General features: G+C 45.0%; 1 protein-coding gene across 3 annotated transcripts in view; it reads right to left on the bottom strand.

The window, feature by feature from the left end:
- Window positions 1-13,388, bottom strand: part of SPTBN1 (spectrin beta, non-erythrocytic 1) — a 135,228-nt gene that overhangs the window by 87,628 nt on the left and 34,212 nt on the right. For all 3 annotated transcript variants that reach the window (XM_082305707.1, XM_082305708.1, XM_082305709.1), the window contains exon 2: window positions 5,942-6,138. In XM_082305707.1, the coding sequence (XP_082161833.1) occupies window positions 5,942-6,089 (148 nt within the window). In that variant the 5' untranslated portion in view covers window positions 6,090-6,138. The remainder of the gene's footprint in view (window positions 1-5,941; window positions 6,139-13,388) is intronic.

The raw sequence follows: 13,388 nt of genomic DNA, 5'->3' as shown, positions 1-13,388 counted from the left end.
CTTGTCCCGCCCGAGCAGCGTGTGCCAGATTACAGTTATTCACCGGGACGCAATCACTTTCATGCACCACGCTGCTGCTGAGTAATCATGAGTGCCATCCATGGAGCAGACAAGCACGCATGATTCCACGCGTGACTCCTCCTAAGTTACATTCAGCAGCACTTTTTTTCAGAAGCTTGGCTCTGTACTCGGGAAGCTACGTTGGACCATGGATCTGGTATCCAATCAGACTATGAAGAATCTGACTTACACCTCCACGTAGTTTGCACACTACTTGTTTGATTCTGGGGAGAGAGACCAAACCCCCAAACTACGCATAATTGATACCAAAAATCATGTTACTATAGCAATGAGAGACAAATGACCCCCGTACCAAATCACAGATTTGATGGGACATCATTGAATACAAGCTGTTCGCGTTTACTTGGAAGTTATTTTATGTACTATAGACATACAGTGACACTTCTTTTTGGGTCAGTCTACGGATGATCTTTAAAAATAAAAATGCTAAGAACAAAATATTATTTATTGTCTGGTTTTTGCTATTTGCTTTAGAAACAGTTCTCCACCAGCAACTCTCAAAGCAAACACATAAATCACCCGTGACAGATGGGCTAAGCTTTGTCTTGTTTTACGGTAAGAGCACAGTGTTTGTCAGGAGTCACAGCCAGCACTGCAGGTGACATGCGCGGTACAGCAGCTTCTCCGCTGCCGTGCTCTCTCCCTTGATGGCTGCACGACACAGAACACGCAAAACGATACTCCTCTTTCTAACACCAGCCTCCTACGGGTTCTGGTGAAGTGCTGCAGCTTAGAAAGTGTTCCAGAAGTAAAATTCAGAAGGAAAGCACTGGGTGAGGCTGACATTTGGAAAAGCTTTTGTTGAAATAATTCCATCAGCTTTTATCTGAGCAAAATAAGATTTTGCACAATAAGCCCTTTCACGCTCACCTGAGCAAGCCTGCATTAGGCCTTTGGCTGCTAAACAAACACCGGGACTACTAACCAGCACTGCCGCGCCACTGCTGAGAAGATGCATCTGCAGTTTCACTGCTGTAAGATTGTTATTTCTGTTTAGTGTCAAGTGAATCCTTCACACGCCCTTCAAACTTGATTTACAAGCATCAATATACTGCTGAGTTCTCCTTCCTTAACCACTTGCTGTTATGAAAAGTAGTGCACTGATTTTCAAGTCCCAGATAGCTGAGGCACTGGATATTCATGAAATGCACTGCAAGAGATTCTTCTCAGTATGCTCTTTCAGAGCCAAGAATAAACGAAAGGTTTATTCTCTTAAGCTCTAAATCATTGTATTTTGTCCTTTTTTATTGACTTGAGACCTGAAACTTCATTCTGACCACGCAGTTTTCTATCTTTAGTGTATACTCAGAGTGAAACAGTAGAAACTTTGCTGAGACAGATGCTAGACAGCAGGGATGAGCAGGTACACGATACCTGAAGAGTACTACAAGCGGGATCCTCCTTTTCGCTTTTTTGGGGGGTTGCTCTGCTGACTTTTTGCACTGGAGCTGGGGGGGTGGCTCAAACATCAGGGCCAAAAGGGCTAATAGACAGTACCCAGCACTTTCCCATTGCAAGCTTTCTCCATCTTCTTTATCCTTAAGAAACAGGTATTCCACTATATTAAAAAGAAAAAAAACTTTCCAATAGTGGAACTTCAGTAACAATTTCAATTCTTTTCCCCTTTTGCTTCTGGGAGAATTTAAGTTAGTGGCGTGAATTACAAGCCTAGTTTCTCCGTGTGCAATAGGGACAACTAAGGAAAGCTGCAGGACGAATGCCGTCTCCTCCCCTGTAAGGCTCAGGAACAGCGACGTGCACCACCAGCGGGTGTCCTGACCCACGCACCGTCACTTAGGTGGGGCTGGAAAAGGAAGGCACAGCTCCATCTGCCCCGCACCGAGGAGATACGCCTCTGTTCTTTCATAAACTTTGAAAGTATTTTTGATTCATATGCCAGACAGCTGAGTCACAGACCTTCTGGTCACTCAGGTGAACACAGAGGACAAAAGGGCAAAATACAAACGAGCAGAAAAGCGAGTAACTTTAGCCAAGCATTTTTTAATATTGAATTAGCTAACTGAAGAAATGGAAAGTTTTGGAGGTGATGGTTCTCATACTAGCTGAAAACAGCACCTGAGATGGCGAGCATGGTACATCTGAACGTCACAGTCCCAGTCTGAGTGCGAAAAATTCTGCTGAGCAACTGTGCTGTTTCTTAAGGCTTTCCTAAGAGCTCTATGCGCTGCCAAGGCGCTGCACAGCAAATCTTGTTAGCTAATGGTCCTTGGTAGACGAAATCCAGCACCTGAGGACTTGTGAATGAAGAATTTTGCACAAACATGATATCTCTTTGGCTTCTACAGAGCAGGTAGAATTACCTGGTCTTCCAGCAAGACCTTCCACAGAACCAGAGAGAACAAGGACAGGTGAAAGATGATTTCCTACAGTGGGATATCTTACTTTACCAAGCAGAGATCAGTTACCTTCTTTTCCTATCAGTTGCAGAGCGAGTCAGTTCAACGTGAATGGCAACCAATCGGGCTGCACATCCCTTCAAATCTGGGTTCTGATTGAAAGCCGAGTTCCCAGATGATTTATTTGTTTTAAACTGAAACAATCCTTCGCATTCTGAGTTCCGTGGTATACAGACCATTTTAATAATATCGGCTAGCAGCTGCTGTGCTGACTGTAGTGCTTTTCTGCTATTATTATGTCATACCTGCTTTCACTGAGCTTTTCTCCAGTGCATTGTCTGTTCTGATCACAGATTGTTCTGACCACTGTCTCCTGCTTTGCTCTTTAAATATTTCAACATCCTGCTGGAACACGGGGCCATTACGAGTCTTTCTAGAACAGAGTATCAGACTGGCTACAGGACTCCCTTCTCACCTACTCACTCTCTACCTTTCCTTACCTTAAAGGAAATCAGCTTCATTTGAATTCCAGTACAGTAGACCCCATACAAGATGGAAGCTTCACAGAAGAGGCACTTCGCAACTTGTGGAAGAATGTGGACAGAAGATGCTTGCACCAGCAGAAGGATTCACACCGAGCATACAACCATTAGGCAGGCAGCGCAAAATGCCTACGGCTGTTGTACTTTTGAACGCAACAGCTTCCATCTTACAGATGGGGAATAAAGCAGCAGTGCCTGGTCTGTTCGTTTTGAAACCTTTTGTACTCGGACAAGGAGATAATGACACATTTGTACTTCATAAACTGCAAGACGCTGATAGTCTTTTGATTTATCTTGTCACTTCAATGAAAGGCGGACATACTGGAGGAGCTGGACATCCACAGGCAGTCTTTAGATACAACTAACCTAGGACCTCTGGAAAGAAAAACGCTGTTGTCAGAAGATGGCCAGTCTTGGAGACGTAGGAAGATGCTCATGCTCGCAAAGAGCCAGTGCCCATCTAAGTCAGACTGGAGCGCTCTTCAGAAAATCTGGGCCCTGCAGGTGGTGCACAACTACTTCTGCTTCAGAGCGCAGTGAAATTCACCCAGGAGAAAGCGATGGTGCAACAGTCAAATTTATGGGCTTCAGAGCCCAGAAGAGCCTCCTGATGTCACCCAGCCTGGCTTTGTGTGCGCTACCAGCCACAGGCTTTCACACAGCGATGATTGTGCCTGATCCCGTGACAAGCAGCTGAATTAGAGCCCACCTTTCCAGAAAGAGCCTGTCTCAATTTAAAGAGTACAATGACAGAGATTATTGCTACCCCAGCTCCAGGCTGCAGCTGTTAAAAAGCTGGAAGTGCCTTTCTGGGGAGATGCAAGGGAAGATGACCCACCAGACAGCGTATCTGAAAATATATGTTGAACGGTGCCAGGAGTACCATGGCTCAGACTTTCACGATAACTGCTGATTTGCAGTACAAACCTCTCTTCCTTCCTCTCTCCCTGCATCACGATTAGGCTTTCAAGCAGTACTGCAGCAGTGCAGTATGCTAAGCCAAGTTTTGGCAGCACACGCTATTCTCAACACTAACAGTGGAGAGTTACAGGTATGAAATGCATCAAATGAAAATAACTATGAGTAATGCTTATTGAGAAAAAAAATACATCATACTCTGGGAAAATGTTTAAATACACCTCTGAATAGAATCTTCAGCAAAATTATTTGCTTTGACATTGGTATTTGGTTTAGTCTACCTAAATAATTCAAGTACTTTCCTTGCGTTACTTCTTGAAGTAAGAGTTTCATGTTTATTATTCATTACTCAGGTGGGGAGCTCCGCTTGCCATAAAAGTAAGTGGAACAACCAACTGCAGTAAAGGCTCGATGTGGGACCCAAATGCCGCTAAGGAGTTTTGTACTAAAAGCATTTCCCACCCAAGGAACAGAATATAACCTACAACCACTCCTGTGGCAGGAGTAAAATGCAGTTTCTTCCTCAAACAAGATCAAACTGTAAAAAAGAAAAAAAAGAAAAAAACCAAACCAAAACAAGTCAAAATTCTTCTCTTCTACCACCAGCCTACCAGCACAGGCATCAGTTGGGCTGCTTCTGACCCCACCTAACACAGCCCCGTTCCAGAGCAGGCATTTTACCTGTAATTTCAAACGCACACTGTGATGAGAACTGCTGTAATTAAAAGTCTTATAAAGACAGCAAAATTTAACAGACATCCTTTCTGTGAGCAGCCCCATTAAGTCGATACCAGTACTATCCCCAGTAAGGGTTACATGATCCGCTCTCTGCCACCTGTGTGAACTATTTTATTTCCCTGTTGCTCAGCTCCAAACCTGATCCTGCCCTGTGCCTGACATGTAAAGGTGTTCTGCACCTAACGCACTCCCGTGGCCGGCATCAGGAGGAGAAAGGGCACGCTGTGCCCGCAGTCAGTCTCATCAGCAACACAAATGAAACAGATGATACCTTTGTCTCACTACGATTAAGTTCATAAACCTGCTTCAACATGTGTTGGGTTTAAAACTCTCCTTGTAACTAAAATTTCACTAGCAGAAAGCTCAGCATATTTTGAGCTTTTTCCATGCTTACAGTATGTCCCACACTACTGAGGCATTTTGTTCAGAGGTCAGGAATGTGGGCATGCTACCGTAAGAGTCAGGAAATCATTTACAGAACGCATAAAAATTGCTTTGCAGGGCAATGCCTCAGAGCTGAAAGGACATGACATAATCTCCTTGCTGCATAAACAAATTTGGCTCGTGTGCAGCCTTTAATATGCAATAATCGAATGTTTTGAAGAACAACAACAAAAAAATGACCTGATCAAATTTCCTTTCTCTGCTGATGACAGTGTACTTCAGCAGAAGACAGCGCGTATCTCAGAAGCTCTGCTTCTTCAGAAAAAAGTTATAGTTTCAGCATTATTTACTAAATGACAACTATCTCCATCTACCACATTCCTCCATTTCAGGACAGGTGAGATGTTTTGAACACCTCCAAATGAAAATATTTTGAAGCAGAATTTTGTCAGCTTTCTGATTTTTTTCCAAATCTGGAAACCAACATCACCACCAATCACAGAAACCCGATCAAAACAATTTGAATATACAGCCAAAATGATTAACATCTGATGAGACTGATGAGGTGAGAAACAGAGTCAGTACAACCTTCTAATTGGGGGGGGGGGGGGGGGGGAGAATACACGGATGAAATCTCTGCTCTCCTGTGCTTACACCAAAAAAGTCTTCACGGTAAATCTGAACAGCCAAGTGTTTGCAAAACTTCAGATATGAGCACATCCTGCAAAGCAACGCGAGACCATCACGTCCCACTGACGCCAACGGATGAAACAATCTCAAAAACTGTTTGGTCAAACTGCACTTGACCTCAGGAACATTTCAGCTCTAGTTTCCCGACGAGGTGCAGGCACTGCAGACAGACAGTATCCCATCCTATCACATACACACAGCGTCGGTTTTGCTGATGTGATCAGCACTTACCAGCTAGGGCCTTGATGCGGGATCGTTCAAACAGTCGAGCAGAACTATTTTCATTGTCCCAGTCATCGACATCCCAGCGGTTGTTGACATCGCTGTACTGCTGTTGGATTTCAATATTGTCATAATCTGTCGCTACTGTTGTCGTCATCCTGAGTCTTCTTAACCTATTCTCACCATCAGAGTCTTCTTAAAAACCTCTGTAAGAGAAAAATAGATAATAATAACTTAGACAATATACATATATTGGAAGAAAGTTGTAAAATTCGAGCTCAAGACTTCTGATTTCAAAAACCAATGACTTTTACTCGAAACCTGGGCACAAGCTCAAGAACAGGTTAGATACCAACCAGTCCTTCAAAAAGTAACTGAATGCTCCAAGTCGTCTTAAAAAAAATGAAATACTTCACAAAAGCAAGATTTCAAGCCAGTAGCTTTGCTGCATACACGTATCCAAAATTGTCATGTTCAACTCCGCACAAAGTGGAACATGTATGAAATAGTGCGGTAAGGTACTTTCACAATTGTTATTTTCAAAAGCAGCCTGTCAGCTTTATAAACCTGTGAACGTTGACTAAAGCATATGGAGACATGGATAACCCAGCTAAGAAAAATCTGAAGTGCAAAGACGACCTCAACACCTTTACGAAATGGTACACATTCGGATGAAAAAATGCAAATGCTTAAAAAGTCACAGAAGCATTTGACCAGCAGAAGCCTTTAACATAGATCTGAAGAAACATTTCTTTCCTCACATGCAAATGCTGACTTTGTGACCGGCCCTGGGAATTATCTATGAACTAATCCAGATAAAAACAACTGACTGATGCATTGCTTTGAACTCTCCCTAGCAACAAAATGGTAGCCCACCAACGCAACTCTTTACATGAGGTTCTCCTCTTTCAGGCAGTCGGATGCTGTTAGCATATTCATACCGTTTTCTGATCGGAATTTGCATGTACTTATCAGCACTAAATATAAAAGAGCCTAACACCTCCTCAAGGGGAAGAGGAGGGAGGTTATAAACGGCTGCTAAACTGGAGGCTGTGAACCCTGCAGGAACAGCCGTCGGCCTGGCAGCACCAATCCAAAGCTCTCCCCATCGCTGGGGGTGAAGTAACGGCTGCGTCGCATCCTCCATAGCCCAATCCCTCCAAAGCCAGCGCTCAGAGAGACCCAAGGGCTGACCCTGAAGAGCGAATTCACCTTTACAAAAATATGAGAGTTATAAAAAAGGCAGGTGAATATTTGGGAAAGGGGGGGCGACTAGGTTTTAACAGGAGTGGTCGGGCGCCCTGCCCGGCCGTCTGGTGCCACCTGCTGCCGGAGGGGAGCAGGGCAGGGGACAGCACCTTCTCCTGCCCGCATCCCTGCCCCAGCATCTCCCTGCGGCAGGGAAACGATGGCCTCGACGGGCCCGCGTTCAGGCCAAAAGCTGTGGACATCCCGCAGCCGACAGAAACCCAGCTCACAGGGGAAAAGCAACGCGTTCACCATCACTGCTCACGCACGCAAGAGGCATTAATCTTCCAGGCGGTCCTAGGATAAAAAGGCCGGGTTGATTTTCTGCTGTTCCCCACCAGAGACGAGAAGGTTCCGCCTGTATTTACTCGCAAAATAATCCCTTGGCTTTGCGGAGAAAGGGAAGCGAGCCGCGCTCCAGGCTCTTACATAAGCAGCTGCTGCCGAAGCCTGTTCGTGAGCGACTCAACCTTCACAAAAGGTGGGGAACAACCGCTTTAGTTACGGTAAGCTGCCAACAGATGGAGAGAATATGGAAAAAAAAAAAAAAAAAAAAAACAACCTTGCTCTGGGAAAGGTCTTTAAAATGATAGTCCGTCACTGTGTGTGCCTAGGCTGACATTTTCCAGCAGGGAGCTCTGAGGATGGGTCCCTCCTCGGCCGGACGGGTTCTGCCGCTACGAACAAACAAAAGGATGGAGCAGCCAAGGCAGGGGAAAGGATTAAATCCCACCCAAAACGCTTTTGCACAGCGTTCGCCACCTGATCCTCATCTAGTATCAAGCCTGGACAAAAGCCTCCCATTGATTCCTGTACACAGGCAGAAATCGGGGTTAATTCCAATTAAATCCATGAAGTAACGTGGTATCAACGATGAGTGGAATCAGACTGTTGTACTGCATCAGTCTTTTCAGCTTTCTGTATTCATCAGTGCCCAATGAAGAGAAAGAGACATGCCACTGGAAAAGCAGCAGCTCAAACTATAAAAATAAAAGCAGTGACCCTAAAAATGGGATGCAGCAACACACTAATTCAGTATAGATGCTACAAGCCATCAGATTTCATTTATTTCTGTATCATCTGCATTTAGATGTACACATAATCGGACCCAGAATAAATTCAACTATAACTTGTGCTTTATCACTTCTCTTACTCTTCTCGAGCACCACACAAGCAAAATCTATCCCAGATAAAGCTAAATTGAGCATGAAATGAGCCTGTTATCCCACACCTATAGGGCTAGGAAACCTGCATCCTTGTTCTGATTCTGTAGAGACGCTGAAAATAAAAGCAGCGCCTCTTTCACCGGCTGACATCAAGCTCCCTTTTCTGGGATGCGGCTCAACGACAGGGACAGCAGAAGAGGGTAGCAGACACACACTGCAGTGATAAAAATAAGTACCTTGCAGCAAAGCACTTCTGTGGTGAGGTGAGGATAACACAATTCAATCCTCACTGAAATAAGCTGCCCTGCCTTCTTCAAAGAAAGACCCGGCTACATAGTGTGCAACCACCGCCTTAAGCCTGTGCTGAAAAACAATTTTTCTTAAGACTCCTGCTGCAGCTCTGGTCCAGCCCCCACCACCCCCCGGTGCCTGCGGGAACAGGGCGGGAAGATAAACACAAGCTCCAGCAGAAACCTCCAGGCTGGAGGTCCTGCAGATGGGCTGAGCCGCAACAGCAGACCTTGCTTCCAAGTTATGGGTGTCCCTGTTTGACAAACGGAGACACCAACACTGTCTGCAACTGCCCAGAGAGTAAGGGGGGACAACGATGGGGAATTCTTCTGGAGCTCTTAATGTAGCTGAGCTCACTATTAATAATCCCATCCATAAAATTAGCCCTGCACTTGAAAGACATAAGCTGAAAACACTGTATGTCTGTATAGAACATACGCATACAGGTGACACGCATACATTTACATACCTATTTTAAGCCCAACATGTTACTTGCACTGACTGCTGCTCAATGCCGTCATTTTATTTGGTCAGACCTCCGCTGCTCGATGATTTCAACAAGTACTTTGTGAGTACAGATTTGTTTTATTGACTGCGCAGTCAGCACGAAGCAGGAGACAGTTGCATTGTGTCCCATTAGCTTACCGCAGCACTCTGCACTCATGCGCAAAGCGCCCGCTAACACCCTTGCAAGAAATCACTATAGAATATGTAGCACAAGCAGAAAGCACGGGGCAGAAGCAAGCCTGTGCTCCAGCAGGAACAACCTTTGTAATTTAAACATCCTGGCTGAAATACCAACCAAATAAAGGAACAACGTTTTCTGCGGAGAGCCAAATGTAACATGAATTTCAGCTGTCGACATCCTGAGCAGCCTCGATAGAGAGGACTCCGCGCCGACCCGTTCGCAGAACGCAACAGACACGAGCCTGCTGCTAACAAGACATCGTAGAAATGGCAGGTCCCAACTTCATTACCGTTCACAATTCAGGCACGGACTCCAGGCCTTCATACAGGCCTTAAAAACAGAGAAAACAGGCGTTGGGATTTCTCAACTACTCCACCTCCTCCTAAACTTATATGCCAGCGCCGTGTGCGCCTGGGCCTCCGAGCCATTAGCGGGCAGTTACAGGGACAAGCAAGCACAGGGGTGAACTAACAAATAGCACGCAACCGCTCCAGTCCCCCAAATACTCAGCCCAGACCTGCCATGATGGGCAAAGAAAGCTTCTGCAAACTCGAAAACTTCTGTCTTCACTGATAAAATAAAGCGCTCTATCGCCTTCTGCAGTTGATACAACACTGGAAGACCTCGTAAGACTGAAGAGATGAAACCATTTCATTTCAAAGCATTCTTTAAAATATATTGCATACTTTGAGTGCAGGGGGGTTGGCATTCTCTTCAAAAAGGAGAAATGGCTTGAAGAAAGGATCAGCTACCAGGAAGAGCATTTTCTCAGACAGTTTTCAAAGGCAATATCCAGGGGTCAGACCTTTTGTGTTTACTTTCATAAATAAACCAGATTCTGCTCTGTTTGTTTCGCAGATAGTAGAAAATAAACAGTTTTATTCAGACCATCTTAAGAATGAATTAATTGTAGAAAAATTCATTGGCTGCTTTTAAATGCAATAATGTAATTCACTAAATAGGCTAAGACTGTAATCACTAAAATTCTGCCATAACCACACATCTGGAATTACTTCCCAAGAGTTACATTTATCTTTAAAGTAAACATTATTTTTACAAGAGTTACTATTCTTCCATGAAACATTCTAAGCTGTAGTTAGTTTCATGTTACTCTTACTATCCAAGGATCGTCAAGAGGTTTTACGGCGTTATGATTGAAGAAAATGTATTTTGAACAGCAATCCCCAAATGGTCTCATTATTTATGTAAATAGACTATTCCCTGGCTAACGCACGGTCCAACCTATTGCAGTTTTACTGACAGTTAAGATAAATTGTATATGACTGAAGGGCTGAGAGGACTGAAAATGGGATACGGACACTTCCATCTCTAGGTTACAAGACCACATGCTCCAGAGACAAGTAGGAGCACAGCCCCTGTAACAGAGAGCATGGTCTCTCTCCAGTTCCTACGTATCAGATGCGTACATCAAAGAAGCCAGAATTACAAACGGCCAGTTTTTCGGTAGCGTTCTCTGAAGCCAAGGCCGGACAGGCACAGAAATCAATTCAATTGCCCTTTTTGCAGGACTTCCACCTCCGGATGCTTTCACTCCCAGCCTGTGCTGCTTTTCTCCTGCTGATGACCCAAACCAGGGTAATTAGTCCAGCTCTTCAACAACAAATTCACTTTGGAGTAATTATTATTATTAAAAGGAGGAAAATCTAGTTAAGATGTAACCGAACTTTGCATTTATTCTGAGCAATATTCAGCTCCCTCCTAACAGCAGCACAACAGACATGTTTTTTTAAAATATCATTTTAAAACCATATTTAAGCCAGAGAATGGGAACTCTTCTGAGCTCCCAGCCTCCAGCCCCATCTTGTCTCCCCATCAGGGCGAGATTCTCACCTTAGCTCCCACAGAGAGGAAGCTGGCCTGATCACAGGTCAATAGGGACACCTTTCCAGAAGCTCCAGGCTGTATGCAAAGTGACATAAATATTCAAACACACACCCCCCCCCCAAGTCAAATTCTGCAAGTATTTAAAAAATACTAGTTCGAAACTCTACAGAACACCTGAATTGAAAAAAAAAAAAAAATGAAGTCCTGTGAGTAAAGCTTAGAAAGACTGGAAAATGCATGTCTCAATTCCGCCCACTTCTTAACCTGAAGTGTAAGGAGCTGGTTTCCAGCCAAACCCACGCTCAGCCCAGAGACCACTGCCTGATGTTACATGCCCTGCGACACCGTCCTTAGAGAAAGGAGCTTCCCCTGTCCTGACAGGGCAGCGCGGGCAACATTACATTTTACCTTGTTGTTTCAGCTGCTAAACCAATTGTAAAATAATAAAAGTACTAATATGGCAGGGCTTTAACTCCCTTGACCTCCAATATCCTTTCTCTCTTGCGTGCAGGGTCTGGCTCCCAATCCCATCTTTCCTTCGACAAACAGAACCACGCTGTTTCTGCATTTTCCAACCCAAGAGTGCTCCACGTATTTTGTCTCTCCTTTCCCACTTTGCTGCCCGAGTCGGCCCACCGTCTGGTGCTGACTCCTCCGGCTGTCCACGCTCCGGGATGCGGAGGCCGAGAGCTGAAAGCAGCCTGAAAGGTCATAGGAAAGGGGCGGCCGGGCTGCGCTGCTGGGGAGTCAAATGCCACAATCGGCGTGTAGGGCACAGACGCTCCAGGAATGCACAAACAAAGCAAGACTGAAGCCTCTTTATTCCCAATACAGGCTGGAAAAGTGTGCAAAGGTCATTAAAATCACGCAGCCCGTCCTTCATGAGTGAGGTCTACTTCCCACATCGCAGATAACTCATCATCTGAAAGCCAGCAACCAGGGAGTTAAGAGTGGTTTACAGGCTCTTATTTTTCTTCTGAGGGCCGCGGGATATCACGCTCTAGCTGGGAGACTGGTACATATTGCATAAGCACTGAAACAACTTCAAAAAGTGTTTGTGCTGTTCGCTGTAAACAAAACCACAGCTCACTGTACTGGAAACCCACATGTTTTCAGCAGGGGTGCCTGTTACGCGCCCGCGACCGACACGTGTAACGCGCAGGACAAAGATTCAGACTGGTTCAGCAAACGCAGCGCTTGCAACTAAGCGCCCAGCGTCCCAGCCAAGAGCGCAATGACTGAAACAAAGTTATTTAGTAAACCTGAACCAAATCTCTCTTTCAAACCTTTCAGCTCCAGCAAGGATCACTAAAATCTTCTGGTCTGATTCTCTCCACATTTAAAGCCACAAAATTTCACCCAGTTTCTCATCCATTACCCAGCAAGTCTGGATGCCAACATTTTTTCCTGAAGACTCTAGAATAAATTAATTTATCTATAGGGTCCAAATTTGTCCTCTGTAACCTGAGGTAGCTCCACCCAGCCGAGGATGCAACCCATAGTGTGCCAACATTATTTGAAGAGCCTCCTAAAAACAGAAAGGGGGTGGGGGGGAGGCTTCATATTGGCTTCATCTGAGCTCAGACGCGTAACAGGAGCTGTGGGGTGAGACTCTCGAGGTTCCCACATTTCCCTATGGAGCATCCCAGATCAGATATTGCCTCTGAACCATCCTCTAGAGAAGCCCATGCCCCTCCACCAAGTATATATGAACCACGAAAAGACCAAACCAGAAAAAAAATGAGACATTTTAGGTAGAAAGTGGCAACTTTTTGAAAGAAGTTAATAAAGAGGAACACAAAAATCAAGCAGAACTGCACACTACCCACACGTAATGCTTAAGGGTGGAGTAAGCACCAAATCCCTTCTGGGCCTGTCCTTCCTTTCCCCCTCATCACTTGAAGAATGTAAAACACATTTTGCCAAACTGCTCAGGGGAGGGAGGTGGGGAGGGCGCTGGTAATCAGCCATCAGCACGCTTCTAGCGAGCGATATCCTTCCATCTCTACTGAAAGGGAAGGTCTACGGGGATCCAGACAGAGACTGGATGGTGGCACAGTCTGCACCGAGTAACACACAGAGGCACGTAACACGCATAAGGATTGTGCCGATAAAACTCCACATACTGCGAGTTAGTATTCATAGCCTAGTCCCAGGCTTAAAGAATACAACCTCCTTATTCAGTTTTTAAGCACAACACAGAGTACTCAACCTCTTT

Source organism: Platalea leucorodia, assembly GCF_965183815.1.
Source record: "Platalea leucorodia genome assembly, chromosome: 3".
Taxonomy (NCBI): Eukaryota; Metazoa; Chordata; class Aves; order Pelecaniformes; family Threskiornithidae; genus Platalea; species Platalea leucorodia.
Note: the sequence above shows the minus strand (reverse complement) of the source record. Positions and strands in the feature narration are given on the sequence as shown.